This window comes from Phocoena phocoena, chromosome X, assembly GCF_963924675.1.
Source record: "Phocoena phocoena chromosome X, mPhoPho1.1, whole genome shotgun sequence".
Lineage (NCBI taxonomy): Eukaryota > Metazoa > Chordata > Mammalia > Artiodactyla > Phocoenidae > Phocoena > Phocoena phocoena.
In genome coordinates this window covers 16639674-16661045 of record NC_089240.1, presented here as the reverse complement: position 1 = coordinate 16661045, position 21372 = coordinate 16639674, and the positions used below count along the sequence as shown (strand labels likewise).

Here is a 21372-nt window from a genome sequence, read left to right as displayed (position 1 = left end):
AACCTACCGTGTGGATCTCACTTATGCCATGTAGGGGCACTGGACTTAGACAGTTAAGACACAGACCAGTCACCATCAAGGTCTGTCTTCGAAAGCCAGCTGGCTTCCTCTGTAAGTTTCCGTATGAACCTCTTGTACCTGGCCTGAGGCATCAATTCAGGCCCAGCCAGCGCTGGGCAGTAAGATGAAGCTGGCCCAAAGCCATCCAGGGCTGAGGCAGTGTCGTGATGGTACAAGTACAGTCCCCGAGAGCACACATGTCCCCTGGAAACAGAGTTTATGATGTTCGGGCACTCCACGCAGGACGTGCATTGGGCAGGCAGTCCAGGCTCACAGGGCCCCCAGCTCTCAGTCCTTGCTTTCAGAGGCACTGCCTGAGGCGGTCCATTCTAAACAGTTCTGCGAGCGACACTGGCTTCATCTCCAGCCGAGCGTGGACTGCGTGTGGAGGTGTTGAGCGGGGACTGCGCAGGAGCTGGCCTGCCCCTGCCGTCTCAGGTCACGCTGTCACCTGCAATCTGTGTGAATCTGAAGCGCTGGCAGCAGCTTGCAAAGGCAGTGTGGTTTTCCTTCAGCAAGAGGGGAGAGTTCCCAGAAACAGTTCCGGAAGAGAAAGATCGTGAATGCCCCTCCCCTGGCCCTCCCCTGCACCACTCCAGTGGGGCTGGGTTTTGTTGTTTTTCTCCGTTGTTATCAGATGCCCCTTTCCATAATCACAACTTTACATTTTCTCAGTCTTCCTCTACTCTAACATGGACCTTTCATCTGGAAGGGTTGAATGCAAGAAGGACAAGAGCATTTTTATTTAAAAAAAAAAAATGTGTCCAACTTAAGCCGAATGACACATCCTGCTCAGAAACTGGGACAAAATCCTGAACTTTCAAAAAATTTCAAACTAGGTTTGCATCACCCCCCGTCTCTTTCATCCTCTTCATTTATCCAGTGAGCAGCCTAGAAAAGATCAGTCCCTTTTCAGGGACAGGTGCATTGAACAAGTTGCCTTTCTGAGGTGTGCGTAGCAGGAGAAGGGCAAGGGAAGTAGAGTCGGGCTCTCGGTCCGTTGTTAACAAACCGTAGCCAATCTGGAAAGTCAAACACCAGACGTCTTGTCTCGTCAGCAGTGGTGCATCCCCCGGAGTGGGTCGAGCCTGCTCGTCGAGGTGGACGGAGGGGTCACACTCCCTTCGGTGCCTTTTCCCAGCCTGCAGCTCTGGCAGGAATTACAAGTTAGAAATGCAGTCAGGCTCCACATCAGAAGTCGAGAGCCCACCGGCAGCTCCGTGTTGGATGGTCCCATCAGAGAACGAGCCCTTTCCTGTGTGCATTTGTCTGTGACCCGGATGGTCCAGCCAGCATCTGTGATGTTTTCTCAGGTTAGGGCCCCACGGAAGGGTGTTCTGTATCTACAGTGGTTCCGGGTTGATTTTTAAAACTTCAAAAGTGTGTTTCTGTCTGGAGATTGCCTCTCTTTTTACAACTCCCTTTTCCCAGAGGCTCCATTATGCAAAAATCACCAGGTATGGAGACTTGTTCTGGTTCCACTACTCAGAATTTAAATTCCAGCCAAACCACTGGGGGTAAAAAACAAGGAGGTTGTGTCCCACTTCCACTTGGAGGAGAAAGTGAAAACTAAAGGCATCACCTGGGCTGCGCTCTTCTCCTCACTTAAGCCAGCATGGCCAAAAGCAGCCAGAGGATGGAGCAAGCCAGCACTTGGAGTTCCATGGGTCATCTTCAGATTCCATAGGTATTTCACCTCTCACAACAGACAGCAGCTTGGCTGCGGCTTCCTCTGGTGGGGGGCTCCATAGCCACCAGGCATCAGTGGGTCGTCATCCTCCACCCCTTTCTCCTTCCTTTTACCAAACAGTGCTTTTACTATACATCAGGGAATCAGGGTCTTTCTCAGGATTCCTGCTTCTGACGCCAATTGTGTCAGGGGTCCCCAAGACCACCCCGGGTTCAGTGATTCGCTAGGAGGATTCAGAGGACTCAGCATTGGTGGCGCTCGTAGCTGAGATGTTCCAGCGGAAGGCCGCACAGCACAATCGGCACGGGGAATTGGCGCACGGGCGAGTCCAGAGGACACCAGGTGCAGCTTTCCAAGAGTCCCCTCCCAGTGGAGTCACACAGGATGTGCCTGAGTCCCCCAGCAGCGAGCTGCGACAACACGCGTGAAATGTTGCCAACCAGGGAGGCTCGTTAGAGACTCGGCGCCCAGCGCTGGTCACATAGGCACCCCCTGCCAGGCACATACCACATTCCAGACTCAGAGCAAGAAAGCAAGATCAGTCATGTTGTTTGTACAGACAGCTTAGGCACGGTGAGCTACTCATCAGTTAATGGTGAGAACCCTCCTGAAATCCAAGTTTCCAGATGCTTACAAGGGTCAACCTTGTGAACAGGCCCTTCCAAGGACAGCAGTCAGGTCTGCTACGTTAACTGTCTCCTGTACAAGGAAATTGACATTTAGAGAGGTTAAGTCACCTATCCAAGGTGCTCCAGCTATTAGGTGATGGTGCTAGGTCCATCTGGCTGCAAAGCCCAGATTTTGAACTCCTGAAATGAGCTGTACTCTTGAGCATTGAGTATGGGGGTCTTTTAAGATACGGTCTATTCTGTGTACACTAGAAAAAGTGTGGTGGTATTTTGAGAATGTGGATTGCCCGTGTCACATTTTAACAGAAATGTGGTGTTCTTCCCAACCCTCTGTTCCCCCTACTTTTTCCATCTATGCTCCCTGTCTCTGGGTTTTATACTGTAACTCTCTAGTATCCCATGCCTGTCCTCGTGTAGCTCCTGCTGGCCCCCTTAAATCTTCCTACAAGTCTTCTCCCACTCGAAATGCCGAGAAGAAGAAGACGACATCTACATCTGGCGTAGGAGATGCTGGGAAAGGAGCCCCTGCAGGAGCGGAGGCCTCTCCGGTAGGTTTATACCCACTCGCCCCTCAGGACTGGTTTATCTGACAGTGTGATTACTCCCTGCCCTTGACCTGGGGTCTATTTCCATCTATCTCCAGGGACTGCTCAAGGGGCAGATTTGGTTTAAAACTGCACCCAACCTTTGAAAAATCATTTAACTTTTTGCACCCTCCTAAATCTTAGTGCCTTGGAACAGATTCCTAAAGCCCTTGTCCTCGTTATAGCCTGTCCTCCAGAGGACGGGCGTCAGAAGGAATGTTCCGAGTGCCCTTTCTCTGCTTCTTTAAGGATGCCTGATTCTGGGCCAGTCTTGCCTCTACAGGCAACTAGAACTGAAGTTCTAGGTCAACCTTCATCCACAACAGTGGGCTTTAAACATTTTTGTCGTCATGGTGACACTGTCAGTAAGGCAGATGTTGAGCAGGTACCCCGGATTGTGTAGATTTGTTTAGAAGTTATACATGCCATACTACTTTCATTAGTTACACTTGCTATGTAACAAATTACCCCAAACCTTAGCAGCTTAAAGCCAATGTTTATTACCTCACTGGTTCTTTGGGTCAGGAATTGAGGATGGCTTAGCTGGGTGCTTCTGGTTCAGGGTCTCTCATGAGGGTGTGGTCAGTACGGCAGCCAGTGCTGCAGTCGTCAGAAAGCTTGGCTGGGGCTCTTCCAGGACAGCTCACTCACGTGGCCCTTGGCAGGAGGCCCCAGTTCCTTACTGCATGGACCTCTCCAGACAGCTGCTTGAGTGTCCAGATAACATGGCAGCTGGCTTCCCCTAGAGCAAGAGATCAGAGAGAGAGAGACCAAACCCACGCTTTAGGAGAAGGGAACTGAGCTCCACCTGTTAAAGCAAGGAGCATCAAATGACATCCAGACTCATTTTAAACACCACATTACCATTGGGCATTTATTTTATAACACCGTATTTATTTTGTTAATCCAGTGTGATCCCAAGGTTCTCACAGGAGAAGTGAATGTTTCAGACCCTAGGGTTTTGCTGCTGGGTGGATTCCTGTGGAAGGGGGCTAATGTATGTAGGCATGGGGGCTGCGTGAGGATTTGCTGTGGAAAATCACAATAGGGAGAGAAGGGGACCACCGTTGCAGACTGCCTGCCGCGGGCCAGTCACAGAGGCCCATGTGAGGCAGGCCATGGGGAAGACATAGAGGGATGGAGGGGTTGCAGTCCCCGTTAAACTGCGTTTAGGGTCCCCAGCTCCCTGTCTTGCACCCACCTATAGCTTTTTTTTTTTTTTAATAGTGATTGTATATCTTGGTACTCGTTCCAGCTTCTATATGTCCAGGACCATAATCTGGTTCCATTGTTAGCTTTTTGTAAGATAACAAGGAGAAGGCGGTCTTTATGTTTTAAAGCTTAGGGGTTTTTTGTTTTTTTTTTTTAACTGAATGACCTAAATATGATGACCCCCTGGTGCTTCTCTGCAAAGATTCCCATTGTGAGAAGCAGTATAGCTCCGTATGGTTCCTTCTGAAAGAAAGCTGTGCATTGCTTCTATCTGGGGTATTTTTAGAAATTGTAGAAGTAGTGGCAGTCATGGGCCATGGACGTCCTATTCTGTGTCCCCTACAGACGGAGAAGATGAAGAGGGGGCCAAGAACAACAACTTCCGTTCCCAGCGTGGGCCTCATGTCCCCTCTGAGAAGATGCGATTTTCCAGCAGGCGTTTCTAAGAGGTCGTCTTCTCCTGTGACACCCAAGTAAGCATCTTTCCCCTTCACCATGGTCGGATGGTTAAAGCAGTCTGGGGGGCTCTGTGCCATGTGCCTCTAGCTCCCCCACGAGGCGTGGCCAGCCCGCCGAGGTGTGCTGTGTATCTTCTAGATAAATGTTGTGCTCTTGAGGGCTTTGCTGCCTGGTAAATACTGGACTCTGATTTACCAAGATGAACCCATTCGGCGTGTTTTCTTCAGGTCCATTAGTCCCATTCTACTTTTCTGGCATTCCCCTTCTTTCTTCTTCAGCTGCATCTGGAGTGAAGTGACTGCACTGCGCTTGGGCTCTGGAGCCCCTGTGCTCCACACTCGCTCTCAGGCCCTCTCTCATTTTTTTTTTTTTTTTTTTTGCGGTACGCGGGCCTCTCACTGCTGTGGCCTCTCCTGTTGCGGAGCACAGGCTCCGGACGCGCAGGCTCAGAGGCCATGGCTCACGGGCCCAGCCGCTGCACAGCATGCGGGATCTTCCCGGACCAGGGCGTGAACCCGCCTCGGCAGACGGACTCTCAACCACTGCGCCACCAGGGAAGCCCCCCTCTCTCATTTTGTCTCTTTAACAGAGAGACAATAATAACTTCTCAGTCACCATCAGCTGTATGTTTTCCTAATGAAGCTAGTGAAAAACTGTGTAACTGGAAAACGAATTTACACTGTGTGACCACTGACTTAAGTCTTTAAAACATTTTACTGCTAGTAACTGACAAGAATGACTCAGTAAATAACTCATTCCAGCAGTAGAATGGAAACATGTTCAGTAGTACTGAGAGAGAAAGAGAAATATGATTTTAATTTGGAAAAAAGGAAACTCTTTATATAGAGAGAATCATATAAAACTTGTTCGGTGCATCCGTTTTGTTCAGAGAACATAGGATAATACACAGATTTAATGAACACTTGGGAATTTTTTTTCTTTTCTTTAACCTTTCTTTTTCTTTTGTTTAATTTTTGAATTTTATTTTATTTATTTTTTTATACAGCAGGTTCTTTTTTTTTTTTTTTTTTTTTTTTTTTTTTTTTTTTTAACATCTTTATTGGGGTATAATTGCTTTACAATGGTGTGTTAGTTTCTGATTTATAACAAAGTGAATCAGCTATACATATACATGTGCTCCCATGTGTCTTCCCTCTTGCGTCTCCCTCCCTCCCACTCTCCCCCTCCCACCCCTCCAAGCAGGTTCTTATTAGTCATCAATTTTATACACATCAGTGTATACATCTCAATCCCAAACTGCCAATTCATCTCGCTGCCCCCCCTTCCCCCTTGGTGTCCATATATTTGTTCCCTACATCTGTGTCTCTATTTTTGCCTTGCAAAGTGGTTCATCTGTACCATTTTTCTAGGTTCCACATATGTGCATTAATATACGATATTTGTTTTTCTCTTTCTGACTTACTTCACTCTGTATGACAGTCTCTAGATCCACCCACGTCTCAACAAATGACCCAATTTCGTTCCTTTTTTATGGCTGAGTAATATTCCATTGTATATATGTACCACAACTTCTTTATCCATTCGTCTGTCAATGGGCATTTAGGTTGCTTTCATTACCTGGCTATTGTAAATACTGCTGCAGTGAACATTGGGGTGCATGTGTCTTTCTGAATTATGCCTTTCTCTGGGTATATGCCCAGTAGTGGGATTGCTGGATCATATGGTAATTCTATTTTTAGTTTTCTAAGGAACCTTCATATTGTTCTCCATAGTGGCTGTATCAACTTACATTCCCACCAACAGTGCAAGAGGGTTCCCTTTTCTCCACACCCTCTCCAGCATTTGCTGTTTGTAGATTTTCTGATGATGCCCATTCTAACTGGTGTGAGGTGATACCTCATTGTAGTTTTGATTTGCATTTCTCTAATAATTAGTGATGTTGAGCAGCCTTTCATGTGCTTCTTGGCCATATGTATGTCTTCTTTGGAGAAATGTCTATTTAGGTCTTCTGCCCATTTTTGGATTGGGTTGTTTGTTTTTTTAATATTGAGCTGCATGAGCTGTTTATATATTTTGGAGATTAATCCTTTGTCTGTTGATTCATTTGCAAATGTTTTCTCCCATTCTGAAGGTTGTCTTTTCGTCTTGTTTATGGTTTCCTTTGCTGTGCAAAAAGCTTTGAAGTTTCATTAGGTCCCATTTGTTTATTTTGGTTTTTATTTCCATTACTCTAGGAAGTGGATCAAAAAAGATCTTGCTGTGATTTATGTTAGAGTGCTCTTCTTATGTTTTCCTCTAAGAGTTTTATAGTGTCTGGTCTTACATTTAGGTCGCTAATCCATTTTGAGTTTTTTTTGTGTGTATGGTGTTCGGGAGTGTTCTAATTTCATTCTTTTACATGTAGCTGTCCAGTTTTCCCAGCACCACTTATTGAATAGACTGTCCTTTCTCCATTGTGTATCCTTGCCTCCTTTGTCATAGATTAGTTGACCATAGGTGTGTGGTTTTATCTCTGGGCTTTCTATCTTGTTCCATTGATCTATGTTTCTGTTTTTGTGCCAGTACCATATTGTCTTGATTACTGTAGCTTTGTAGTATAGTCTGAAGTCAGGGAGTCTGATTCCTCCAGCTCCGTTTTTTTCCCTCATGACTGCTTTGGCTATTCGGGGTCTTTTGTGTCTCCGTATAACTTTTAAGATTTTTTTGTTCTAGTTCCGTAAAAAATGCCACTGGTAATTTGATAGGGATTGCATTGAATCTGTAAATGGCTTTGGGTAGTATAGTCATTTTCACAATATTGATTCTTCCAATCCAAGAACATGGTATATCTCTCCATCTGTTGGTATCATCTTTAATTTCTTTCATCAGTGTCTTATAGTTTTCTGCCTACAGGTCTTTTGTCTCCCTAGGTAGGTTTATTCCTAGGTATTTTATTCTTTTTGTTGCAATGGTAAATGGGAGCATTTCCTTAATTTCTCTTTCAGATTTTTCATCATTAGTGTATTGGAATGCAAGAGATTTCTGTGCATTAATTGTGTATCCTGCTACTTTACCAAATTCATTGATTAGCTCTAGTAGTTTTTTGGTGGCATCTTTAGGATTCTCTCTATATAGTATCATGTCATCTGCAAACAGTGACAGTTTCACTTCTTCTTTTCCAATTTGTATTCCTTTTATTTCTTTTTCTTCTCTGATTGCCGTGGCTAAAACTTCCAAACCTGTGTTAATAATAGGGGTGAGAGTGGACATCCTTGTCTTGTTCCTGGTCTTAGAGGAAATGCTTTCAGTTTTTCACCATTGAGAATGATGTTTGCTGTGGGTTTGTCGTATATGGCCTTCATTATGTTGAGGTAAGTTCCCTCTATGCCCACTTTCTGGAGAGTTTTTATCATAAATGGTGTTGAGTTTTGTCAAAAGCTTTTTCTGCATCTATTGAGATGATCATATGGTTTTTCTCCTTCAATTTGTTAATATGGTGTATGACATTGATTTGCGTATATTGAAGAATACCTGCATCCCTGGGATAAATCCCACTTGATCATGGTGTATGATCCTTTTAATGTGTTGTTGGATCCTGTTTGCTAGTATTTTGTTGAGGATTTTTGCATCTATATTCATCAGTGATATTGGTGTGTAATTTTCTTTTTTTGTAGTATCTTTGTCTGGTTTTGGTATCAGGGTGATGGTGGCCTCATAGAATGAGTTTGGGAGTGTTCCTTCCTCTGAAATTTTTTGGAAGAGCTGGAGAAGGATGGGTGTTAGCTCTTCTGTAAATGTTTGATAGAATTCACCTGTGAAGCCATCTGGTCCTGGATTTTTGTTTGTTGGAAGATTTTTAATCACAGTTTCAATTTCATTACTTGTGATCGGTCTGTTCATATTTTCTTTTTCTTCCTGGTTCAGTCTTGGAAGGTTATACCTTTCTAAGAATTTGTCCGTTTCTTCCAGGTTGTCCATTTTATTGTCATAGAGTTGCTTGTAGTAGTCTCTCAGGATGCTTTGTATTTCTGCGGTGTCTGCTGTAACTTCTCTGTTTTCGTTTCTAATTTTATTGATTTGAGCCCTCTCCCTCTTTTTCTTGATGAGTCTGCCTAATGGTTTATCAATTTTGTTTATCTTTTCAAAGAACCACCTTTTAGTTTTATTGATCTTTGCTATTGTTTTCTTTGTTTCTGTTTCATTTATTTCTGCTCTGATCTTTATGATTTATTTCCTTCTGCTAACTTTGGGTTTCATTTGTTCTTCTTTCTCTAGTTCCTTTAGGTGTAAGGTTAGATTGTCTATTTGAGATTTTTCTTGTTTCTTGAGGTAGGCTCGTATAGCTATAAACTTCCCTCTTAGAACTGCTTTTGCCGCATCCCATAGGTTTTGGATTGTCGTGTTTTCATTGACATTTGTCTCTAGGTATTTTTTGATTTTCTCTTTGATTTCTTCAGTGATCTCTTGGTTATTTAGTAACGTATTGTTTAGCCTCCATGTGTTTGTTCTTTTTACGTTTCTTTCCCTGGAATTGATTTCTAATCTCATAGCGTTGTGGTCAGAAAAGATGCTTGATATGATTTCAATTTTCTTAAATTTACTGAGGCTTGACTTGTGACCCAAGATGTGATCTGTCCTGGAGAATATTCCGTGCGCACTTGAGAAGAAAATGTAATCTTCTGTTTTTGGATGGAATGTCCTATAAATAACAATGAAATTTATCTGGTCTATTGTGTCATTTAAAGCTTGTGTTTCCTTATTAATTTTCTGTCTGGATGATCTGTCTATTGGTGTAAGTGAGGTGTTAAAAGTTCCCCACTATTACTGTGTTACTGTCGATTTCCTGTTTTATAGCTGTTAGCAGTTGCCTTATGTATTGAGGTGCTCCTATGTTGGGTATATATATATTTATAATTGTTATATCTTCTTGGATTGATCCCTTGGTCATTATGTAGTGTCCTTCGTTTTCTCTTGTAACATTCTTTATTTTAAAGTCTATTTTATGTGATATGAGTATTGCTACTCCAGCTTTCTTCTGATTTCCATTTGCATGGAATATCTTTTTCCATCCCCTCGCTTTCAGTCTGTATGTGTCCCTAGGTCTGAAGTGGGTCTCTTGTAGACAGCATATATATGGGTCTTGTTTTTGTATCCATTCAGCAAGCCTGTGTCTTTTGGTTGGAGCATTTAATCCATTCACGTTTAAGGTAATTATCGATATGTATGTTCCTATGACCATTTTCTTAATTGTTTCAGGTTTGTTTTGTAGCTCCTTTTCTTCTCTTGTGTTTCCCACTTAGAGAAGTTCCTTTAGCATTTGTTGTAAAGCTGGTTTGGTGGTGCTGAATTCTCTTAGCTTTTGCTTGTCTGTAAAGCTTTTGATTTCTCCATTGATTCTGAGTGAGATCCTTGCAGGCTAGAGTAATCTTGGTTGTAGTTTCTTCCCTTTCATCACTTTAAGTATGTCATGCCACTCCCTTCTGGATTGTAGAGTTTCTGCTGAGAAATCAGCTTTTAACCTTATGGGAGTACCCTTGTATGTTATTTGTCATTTTTCCCTTGTTGCCTTCAATAATTTTTCTTTGTCTTTAATTTTTGCCAATTTGATTACTATGTGTCTCGGCGTGTTTCTCCTTGGGTTTATCCTGTATGGGACTCTCTGTGCTTCCTGGACTTGGGTGGCTATTTCCTTTCCCATGTTAGGGAAGTTTTCGACTTATAATCTCTTCAAATATTTTCTCGGGTCCTCTCTCTCTCTCTTCTCCTTCTGGGACCCCTGTAATGTGAATGTTGTTGCGTTAAATGTTGTCCCAGAGGTCTCTTAGGCGGTCTTCATTTCTTTTCATTCTTTTTTCTTTATTCTGTTCTGTGGCAGTGAATTCCACCATTCTGTCTTCCAGGTCACTTATCCGTTCTTCTGCCTCAGTTATTCTGCTATTGCTTCCTTCTAGTGTGGTTTTCATTTCAGTTATTGTATTGTTCATCTCTGTTTGTTTGTTCTGTAATTCTTCTAGGTCTTTGTTAAACTTTTCTTGCATCTTCTCGATCTTTGCCTCCATTCTTTTTCCAAGGTCCTGGATCATCTTCACTATCATTATTCTGAATTCTTTTTCTGGAAGGTTGCCTATCTCCACTTCATTTAGTTGTTTTTCTGGGTTTTTATCTTGTTCCTTCATCTGGTACATAGCCCTCTGCCTTTTCATCTTGTCTGTCTTTCTGTGAATGTGGTTTTTCTTCCACAGGCTGCAGGATTGTAGTTCTTCTTGCTTCTGCTGTCTGCCCTCTAACACTTGGGAATTTTAAAAAAATGTTTCGAGATGATAGAAGCACTTATATCTGATTTTTTGCTTCCTAACAGAGACTTTTTCACTAATATTGTTTTGCTCAGAGATTGCTATGGTTTTTATAAACTACTACTACTGGTTATCGATGTATGTGCTTTCCATAAGGAAAATCTTTCTGTAGTACATTACTGAATTAATAGCATCTTGGGTTTTTTTTTTCTTAAGTCCATTGCATTCTTTCTGTGCCTGTATTGCCCGTCTTTGGTTATTGTATTGCTTTCTTGCAAACTCCAGATCCATTAGGTGAGCTGTGAGGTCTCTGTTTGTCTTTGTCTTATTTCTGAGCCTTCCATTTGCAGTCAGTATTCTCCTGTCAGTTTGGGACGTTGACATTAGCAGAGAGAAAAGCCTATTTGTCCTGGGTTTTTTCCAGATTCTACCCTCTCTTTCCTGGGTCTTGACTCATGGTCCTTGCATCATCATTGTAAATTTCATCTTTGTGAACCAAGAGGGTTGTTGCCCTCTATAGAGATGACAATTCAGTTTTTGGAAGCAAGCTTGCAGTGGGCTCTGTGCTGTTTCTTTGAAGTTGAAAATCTTGAAGGTTGTGATTCAGGAACTATTTTATATTTTTAAGGACATATCATCCGAGTTTTAAAAAGCTCTCTCTGACCAAAGATACTCAGACACAATCCCAGACTTTTAAAAATGCAGTTCAATTTAGAGAAATATTTAAAATTTCTACTCTATCTAGAACAGTAATGGGCACCTAGTAGAAGTTTTATAAGTATTCATGGAATGAATGAATGCAAGTCACTGTGCCAGATGCTCCAGAGAATCCCCAAACGAATGAAAATAGTCTCCACTTGGACGGGCCCCAGGAGAGGTGGGAGGGAGATGTGGACCCAGATGAGGACAGTTCCAGGCCTGCTCCAAAGAGAGAGCTGCCCACCTTGTACTGCTCATCCCTCAGGACTCAGCTCAGCTGTCCTCCTGTCCAGAGCTAGCCAAAGCTGAATTCGCCCCCTTCACTGTGCTAACGGAACATAGCTGTGTCAGTCATTCGTTTATCCAACACCCATAGAGCACCTACTCTGTGTCCAGTGCTCTTCTCAGCCTTCGTGGAGCTTGCCTGACAGTGAACAACAAATATAATATCAGGTGGTGATAAGTGCTGTGAAGAAAAATGAGTCTGGGTCAGATGGCGGAGGATGGTGGAGGGGCGGAGCTAGATCGGGTGGTCAGAAAAGGCTTCTCTGAGGAGGTGACATTTGAGCAGAGCGCCCTGCATGAGGTGAGGGAGCAGGCCGAATTGATCTGTGCCTCGTTGTACTTGATTATCTCCTGCTAGGCTGCCGCAAGGGCGGGGGGCTGACTCAGTTTATTGTTGCACGGTCTGCGCGCAGCATGAGTCTGTGGGACGCTAGCCAGGGGGGAAAGGCGGGCCTGGAGGGCACAGTGGTCTGGGCAGGTCTGGGCAATGCTGGGGCCAAACCTACCTGAGGACTCAGGCCCTTTGCCTCCTCGTTCCTTCCGGGACATTCAACAGTTTATTCTCCCACTGATCAGTTTCTTAAACATTCTCTTTTCTGTGCTGTATATTTCACTTGGGGGATTTTTTAACGATGAGGGATGCTGTTTTCTGTACCATGCTGCACGGTATTCCTGCCACTTTCAACAAAGAGAAATTAATGGACTGGCTTTTATTTTTAGAGCCCCATACATGTTGTCTCTAACACGGGCAGGAAAAATAGCACATACTAACACAGCTGGACTGCCTGTGTACTGTCAAACTCCAGAATCCTTCTCTCTTTATGAGGTGCCCTGGGAATAGAAGTTGCTCAGGCACCTCTAAATCAGAATTATCAAGTTGACAGGTCTAAGGAATAGCAAACGTTTCTTGATTTTTAAAATGTTCAGAAAGAAATTTCGTTTCTCCCTGGGGTGAAAATTAGCGGCTGAACCACACTGGGTATGGGCCAGGTCTGAGAAATGTGAAAAGTCAAGTAGACTGAAGTATATTCTGAAAATCCAACCAAACTATACAGCAGTGAAAAAGAGTGGATTGCAGCTGCCCGCAACCAGTGGGTGGATCTCAGGAACGTAGTGTCCAGAAGGAAGTTGTAGAAGAATGTCAGCAGTTTGATTGCATGTATACTGAGTTCCTAGATGTTGCAAAACCAGTGTGTTTTTAAGAATATAAATGTGGTAAAATGATTTTAAGAAAATGGAAAACATAAAATGTAGAGTGATGATGGCCTCTGAGTGGGAAGTTGGGGACAGGCTCAGGGAGGGGCACATGGGAGATCCTGGCATAGTATGTCTTTCCCTTGAGCTGGTTGGTGCATGTGTGAACATTTGTTTTATCGTTCTTCATACCTTTCGTATTTTATAAAAATTCTTTTGTGTACTCAATATTAAAGAAAGATGAAAAAGAAACACTTGGTTTTTAAAATGGTGTCACACAAAATAAGCCCCAAGCAAAGTGGCATTTTCAACTTTCCCTCTGTGCAGACCAAGCTTGTGATCTTTAAAGCACACTGGAAATGACGTGGCTTTGAATGGCCTGGGGCGGGGGGCTAGCCGCTTTGAACTCCCATCCAGAAATCCAGCCGGGCTGTGTGATGAATGGCTCTGACAGCGCATTGTTCCCCTCCCGGATCTCAGATCAATTAAGTCACTGTAGGCGGCTGTGCATATTAATGGCTTTGCTCTTTTAAGTGTTCAAGTTTATTTTCATTGTTGGTTGGCATTGTCCGGTACTTGTATGGGTTTTAAAAAACTAGCTTCAGCTAGACCCTCAAAGATGTGGATGGAGCATATCTTTCTTCTTGTAACCTAGAGAAAGGAAATCAAGTGTGGTCAAGCGCATTTACCCAGCCTGTCTCTGCCCTCTGTGTGTAGGTGCTGCCTGTACCCCTAGTTCTTCAATGTGAAATGTTCTCTCATGGTTTCAGGTTCTTAGAAATGCATTCTAAGTTAGATCATTATGATGGGGAATGTGTCCGTTATCCCTTGGTGCTGTAATAGACACTAAAATTTACTAGCATAAAACAACGATTTGTTATTAATTCTCACAGCTCTGTGACTTGGGCTTACCGGAAGGGTCTCTCTTAGGGTCTTTTGTGTGGTGGTTCTGTGGCTTGACATGGGCTCACTGGGAAGTTCTCACCTCTGGGGCCTCCGTGCAATTACGGTTCAATGTCATCTGGTGCTACAGTTAAGTTACAACCTAGGGCTCGACTAAGCTTAAGGTCCAAGACGGCCCATTAAGGATGATGGCCCATTAACCCCAGTTAAGGACTATGCCCCGAGTTGGCACAGTGTTCCTTCTCTGCTGTATTTTCTTGGTCAAAGCAGTGGGACCACCTCAGATTCAATGGGATGGAAAAATAAACTCAAGAAGATCATGTGGGACGGGAGGAGATATTATTGTGGCCATCTGTGGAAAATATAACCTGCCAAAGATAATGACTTTCAGAGATAGCTTACCTGAGATCAATTTTGTGTCAGGAATCTAGGTTAATTTCATTTTATCATGTGTTAGAAACAAAACAGGTAGTCCACATGAGGGAAAAAATGAAGGCAAAGTTGTATGGATGGCCCCAAATAAGCACCTCCCTCTCAGAATCCCAGGCTCCTGGAGCCTGCCTATTTCTCTGATGGTTGAGGACATTTAATCAATCCTTGCCGAGCACCATTCTCATAGGCTTCTCTGGTAGATGGGTGGCATGGTATTCCCTGCCCACAGATGAGCATCTACAGTGGATCAGGGCTCCCTGCAGTGACAATTTAACTATTGTTTGTGTTACCACCATCCTTCTCAAATAGGCTTTTACATTCTTACCTGAAAATTTTCTTGAAAAGGATAATTGAAAATGTTAAGTTATACCCCCTCCTCACAGCCATACTTAGCTGCTCACCCAGTCCTTGTCCTGTGTTTGTCCGTCTTAGTAGAGCATAATTTGAGTTTAGACCGATTTTTAAGAACCTTTTTATCTTGAAATCATTTCAGCCCTACAGAAGAGTTGCAAGACTAGAACTTGACTCATCCTGTTAGCATTTAGCCACACTTGCTTCATCATTCCCATCCCCTACTCACTCTCATATAGTCTCCATAGACACACACACACACACACACACACACACACATTTCCCAAGAACCAGTTGAGAATCAGTTGCAGACATCATGACCCTTTATACCTAAGAATGAAGACAGTCTTTTGTATAACCACAGTACAATTGTGAAAAATCAGAAAAGTTAACATTTGACATGATGTTGTTACTTAATTTACAGACTTAATTTACAGACTGTGTGCAACTTCTGCCTGTTGTCCCAGTGAGATCCTCTGGAACAGTTTTTTTCCTGGTCCGGAATCCAACCCAGCGTCCCACGTTGCAATTAGTTGTCTTGCCTCCTTAGTCTGCGTTAACTTGCAACAGTTCTTCAGCCTTTCTTTATGACCCTGACATTTTTAAAGAGCACAGACCGGTTTTCTGTTTTGTTTCGTTTTTTTTTTTTTTTGAGGACTGTCCTTCAGTTTGAGTCAGTCTGCTGTTTCCTCGTGATTAGACTCAGGTTATATACATTTGGGGCAGGAATCCCACGGAAGGGATGTTGGTTCCTTCTCAGCGCATCTTATCAGGAGGCCATGATGTCAAGTTGTTTCATTACTGGTGATGGTAACTTTGATCACTGGCTTAAGGTGGTATCCACAGGTCTCTGTGGTATAAAATTGCTCTTTTTCTCTCTGGAAAGTAAATAGTAAAATGGGACCATTGACAAATAGACTTCTCAGAATGTTGGCCAAGCTGTGCTGATGAGGCCACAGACCCCTCCCATCTTGTGGGTGGGCTGTGTTCACTGTGCCTGGAGTCAAGCGGCTTTGGGAAAAATAGTACTGCGATAGATTGCAAGTTGTGGAGTGAAAAAAGTCCTTTGGGGATCTGCTTTGCAGCAATAGATTGCAAGATGTGGAGTGAAAAAAGCCCTTTGGGGATCTGCTTTGCAGTAAACTCACGTTCAGAAGCATGACAACCCTCTCCGGAGAGTTCCTCTTGCTGCTCCACTTACAGAGGTGTTTGTTCATATTTCCTACCAGTCATGGAACCTCAAAAGGTTATATAATCCTGCCTTGTGCATCAGGAAGGCCTATCTCTACCACCCCAACAAAATTTGTCTAATCATTGGAAGTTAGGTGTCTAATCATTGGAAGTATTGAACTTTGTTAGGTGTCTAATCATTGGAAGTATTGAACTTTTAAAACTTGGAGTGGAAAACCTATAAAAAAGCAAGATGAAAAAATAAGTGACGTGGCTCTCTCATCTGTTTACACCTCTTGGGAAAGGTCATTGAAGCACTTAGGATTTTGGCTTTCTTATCTAAAATATGGTTAATAGTAATTTCCTACCTACCTCACTGGGTTATTGTGGTGACCAAATAGACCCTTATGAGATAGATGAGACGGTACTTAAAAACAAAACTCTATGAAAGCACAGTGAGTTCCCTGATTAATTTGTGTTTAATTTCTTTCATCAGCCAAGATATCTATTTCTAGGAAATTGGGGAAACAGTAGCTTTGCCAGACTTCGTTTGGCTTGCAGTAAGCGGTGTGAGCAGGAGACCAGAGAGCCTCGGGGTCTGCCAGACAGACCAGCATTGCCCGGTTCACGCTTCCCACGCTCAGCAGCTCTTGCGGGCAAGGTGCTACATCCACGTAGGGAAGTAGTGAGGCAGGCTGAGCAGGAAACTCTATGGATCTGGAGATAAAATAGGGAACTCCTAAGACTGTATTCTGTAGTTTGGTCATTCGCTGTTAAAAAAATCAATGATTTACCTACACTTCTCTAATTTGAAGGTCGTGTTTGTATTGTGCGTACGGGGAGTGTGTGTGCGCGTTTATTATTATTTTATTTATTTCATTTATTTTGTTTATTGGGCAAGAGCTGGGGTAGGGGAATGTAGATAGACTCCTTAGTATGTTGAGTTTTATCCCAAATAATTCACCCTTACTTATCAGGTAGCAATTATTTTTAGATGTGTGCTCGTGGATAATTGGCCCAGTATTATTTAGAACAGAACCTTACAGTCTGTGGTGTGAACAGAACCTACGCGTGACTGTTCTCTTAAAGCAAGTTGAAGCAAGGCTGAGCAGGGCTGAGTAGGTCTGAGGCTGTCAGAACCTCTCACACCCAGGGCAGACCAGCTTTTTCCCCGTGGGATTGTAGTCCTGCCCTGCATGTCCCTCTTACAGGCTCCGGGCGCACTGACTGAGGGTGTGATTGTCGTTGGGCTCATTCCCTTCCGTGAGTGAGCCATTTAGACCAGACCCTGGGCTCGTGTTGGGATCCAGGTGCTGGCATTCTGCTACTAAGGCAAGACTATAGAATGAAGCGGGCCTGCAGCCAGTGCAGGCCTCTTACCCACTCCCCGTAGTCCAGCCCCGGGGACCCTCCTGGTGGGAGTGGGGTCTGCAGGAGAGGCCCTCGCATGTCTGCCCATGCGTAGCAGAGGCGCCTGCACCAGGACCCCGGGGGGGGAGCCCACCTCTCAGGCACCACTGAGGAAAGCTCAGATGTGCGCTCGCTGCAGGCAGGTGCCCGAGAGAACTCAAATGGACTGGGCGGTGGGCGCCCAGCACCTCTGCTCTGTCTCACCAAGCAGAGAAGTCATGCCTCACTCCTTGGGGAGGAGGCTGAGGGCAAGGAAGAAGAGCAAATGGCTTTTTGCCGGTCCTTGCAATAGCAGAAGTTCCTATTTAATGAGTCAAGATAGGAATGCTTACGGAAGGAGAAGGTGTTTCTGTCTGCGTCATCTACCGTGAAAGAGCAGTCTTTCCTATTGCCTTTGTCTCCAAATCCCACATCCAGGAGTAATTGTTTGCCATTGCCTGTCCCTGCACAGTGGTTGGACCGGAGCTGCACAGAGCATGCACTTGACATTCTAGGGAGTAAGTGACGTGTTTTGATCACCTCGGTGCATTAGACCAGGTCCTTTAAGACACTCTCCTGGTGGTTATAGCAGCAGTATGGCCCTAGACGACAGCGTGGAAGGAGAGTGTTGCCAAGCAGAAGATCCCCTGCTGTACGGTAGTACAGGCTGTTTGGACCTAAATGCAGGTTTTTGCAGCTGATTGGAAAACGATGCTTAATGGAGCACTGTCATCATGAGGTAGCAGGGCTTGTGGTTTCCCCTGTTTTTTTTCTTCCTCCTGCTTTTGGTTCGTTCTTGTCTGTGAGGATAATTCGGATTTTTATTTTATATGTTTCACTAACACCCGATATCTAACAGCTGTTGTGTGCTTACTCTGTGCCAGGTCTAAAATGAACATCTGGGGATCGTGGTGACCCCAAGCTCTGGCTTAGCCACCATTGCGACACAGGGAGTAGGGCCAAGTTGGAAGAAGTGGAGTCAGGGAGTCATGGGCACAGACTGCAGTTCCGCGGCTTACTTAACCTCTCTAAGCCCGCTTCCTCCTCCATAAAGTGACCCTAATAATAGTACCTGTGTCATACCAGTTTTTGACAACTAAAAGAGACATACACGTATACACGCATACATACACAAATACACTTAGCAGCACAGGGGCTGGTGTGCAGACAGCCCTCAGGAAGCGTGGACACAGTTTTGGAGGGTGCTAGAGGGAGTGTGAGCTCCAGATCACTGGGGGAGGGATCCAGGTGCGACCCTGGCTATCTGAACACAGAAGGCCCTGATGATTCCCTCTCAAGCCAGGGCTCTCAGGAGACTCATAGGCGGGCCTCGGGGGGTGTGGGGATTAGGACACTGCCCCTCAACCAGAGCAGCACCACTTTTACCTGCTTTATACAGATAGAAGGGGCGTGGGGGGGTGCTATATGTATGTCTCACCTCAGTGGTTCTCAGCTGGGGGTGATCTTGCCCCTGCAGGGACATTTGACAGTGTCTGCAGACATTTTCGATTGTCACAACCTGGGGTGGGTTGCGGGGAGTGGAGATTGCTACTGGCATCTAGCGGGTTGAGGCCAGGGATGCTGCAAAACAGTGCACAGAATAGCTCCACAGCAAGGAATGATTCAGCACCAAATGTCATGGCAGGATTGAGAAACCCTGGTACATATGCATACGTATATTGAAGAAGCAAGAGGATTCTGTGCCTGGCTTTTATGTGGTTAGGGTCTAGGAAAAAAAGTAGAAAACCAAGGTTATATAGAAATGCCTGCTTGTCAAGAGGTCCCTCGGGAATGGTGGGGCCTGAGTTGGCTGAGCCCCAGGGCAGAGGGAGAACGGTCTGCAAAGAGGAGGCACCGTCCACGTGGACGAGGTGTCATGGGGGTTCTGTGTGGGTCTAGGCCTAACAGAATGGTGGCACAAGGGAAGTTGGTGTGGCGAGTATGAAGTAATTCTTTCTGGGGTCACAGTGGTCCAGCTACGGAGCAGACTGCCAGAGAGGGGTGGACAGACCACCATGGAAGTGGGGCCTGGACTGATTCCATATCAGTAAAATGGTTGATGCTGAAATAACTGAATTTTAAAAATTCAGATCATGTTCAAGTCGTATTCATGGGGTCATTGTGTGGCCCTCAGCCTGGCATTAAGTGAGAAAACGTGTTCTCCTTGGCGCCCGGAGCTGGGCTTTTACCATGAGAGCATCATTGGAAAACTGGCCTGCATCTTTTCCAGTCCACATACAACTTGAGGATTATTTTCCAGCTCAAGACCAAGTTTAATGTTGATCTGATTATATTTTTTCCTTACCACCAGGATCTGATTAGGAAAGTCTTTAGGTCTCTGGTGAGAAATTGGCCTTTAATATTATGTTGAGTTGCCATTTTTATTGCTGTTTTTATAGATCACAAATGGTTGAACATTAGCACTTTCATATGGTTCAGCCTGCTACAGGGTTGAGAGTGACAGTGTGTAATGCACGAACAGATTACTTTATGCTCTTCTAAAAGTACTCTGTACAAATGTCACACCCCTGCGCGAACTTTGGGTGCACTCGGCAACTAAAGCTAGGCTGTTATCCACATCACCAGCAGCCAGTGGTCACCAGGAGCCAGGCCTAGGCCAGCACACCTGTAATGGACCTTCTTCCAACAGATGCAGAGGGAAATAAGCCGGACACAAAAGGGCAAATACTGTATGATTCCACTTCTATGAGGTATGCGGAATTGTCAAATTCCTGGAGACAGAAAGTGGAAAGGTGGTTGCCAGGGGCTGGGGAGAGGCGGGAGTATGGAGTTAGCGTTTAAAGAGTACAGAGTTCTGGAGATGGACGATGGGGATGGTTGTACCACAGTGTGAATGTACTTAATGCCACTGAACTGTACACTTCAAAGTGGTTAAGATGGTAAAGTTCATGTTGTTTGTATTTTGCCATAATAGACAAAAATGGGAGCAGGCTCGTTCGTTGCCATATGCTGAAGCCAGATGCAACCCTGGTGCTCCTCTAAAAAGAGGAGGTAGGAAAATGCCTAACACTTTATTCTTATGTTGTCGTCAAACTTAAGTGAAATTCAGACATGACGTCGTTGGCTGGGCTTCCTAAAACATTGTCCCTTCCACCAGGGACATGTTCTAGATACCATATGTTCCTGTTAGGGTGATAATACTTCAGGGACTTCTTATTTATTTATTTATTTATTTTTGGCTGCGTTGGGTCTTCGTTGCTGCGCGCAGGCTTTTTCTAGTTGCGGCGAGCGGGCGCTACTCTTCGTTGTGGTGCGCGGGCTTCTCGTTGCGGTGGATTCTCTTGTTGCAGAGCACGGGCTCTAGGTGCGTGGGCTTCAGTAGTTGTGGCGTGTGGGCTTAGTTGCTCCACAGCATGTGGGATCTTCCCGGACCAGGGCTTGAACCTGTGTCCCCTGCATTGGCAGGCGGATTCTTATCCACTGCACCACCAGGGAAGTCCTACTTCAGGGACTTCTGAGTGTGTGCTCCGCCTTACATTTGTTTGCCTTGAAGGATGAAATTGTTCAACTTTTTGGAACCAGGTGTCTTTGGAACAGAGGGTTCTGTGGTCAGGCCCGGTAATCATCTTCTGGCGTGGTTTTGGTTTTCCAGGGCAACTTCAAAAGCATATCCGCAGTCTCCAAAGAACGTGAAGCCGCCATACCCAGGGTCTCCGGTGAAGTACCACCTCCCCGCCTTTTCCGGCCAGGAAACACCCAAGAAGAAAGCAGAGAAAGAGAAGAGCAACAAGGAAAGGGAGGGCACCCTGGCTCAGCAGGCAGCCGGCCCGCCTGGGGAGGAGGCCCCAGAGAAGCACGTAGCAGACAGGCACGCCACCGAGAAGCATGAGGCCACGGCAGGGAAGGCCGAGGGCGGTGGAGGTAGGCCCTCCTCGCCCAGCCGCTTCTCCCTCTGACTCCACGCACGCGGGAGTCTCGGGTTGGGGGGAGAGACGGGGATTTTTCCCGGAGACAACTCCATGCCCTCGTGCCACTTTCTCAGGCTTGCACGTTGCCCCGAGTCCTTCCCCTCGCTCTCCTGAGGGTCTCCTGGCAGAGGAGGCTGAGGGGCTGACGCTGCT

At 45.0% G+C, this 21372-nt stretch overlaps 1 protein-coding gene across 4 annotated transcripts in view; it reads left to right on the top strand.

The window, feature by feature from the left end:
- MAP7D2 (MAP7 domain containing 2) overlaps positions 1 to 21372 on the top strand; it is a 104177-nt gene that overhangs the window by 67594 nt on the left and 15211 nt on the right. For 2 of the 4 annotated variants that reach the window (XM_065900441.1, XM_065900438.1), the window contains exons 5-7: positions 2797 to 2927; positions 4521 to 4648; positions 20904 to 21172. In XM_065900441.1, the coding sequence (XP_065756513.1) occupies positions 2797 to 2927; positions 4521 to 4648; positions 20904 to 21172 (528 nt within the window). Of the gene's footprint in view, positions 1 to 2772; positions 2928 to 4520; positions 4649 to 20903; positions 21173 to 21372 lie in introns of all 4 variants that reach the window. The other 2 variants (XM_065900440.1, XM_065900439.1) reach the window with 1 other exon arrangement.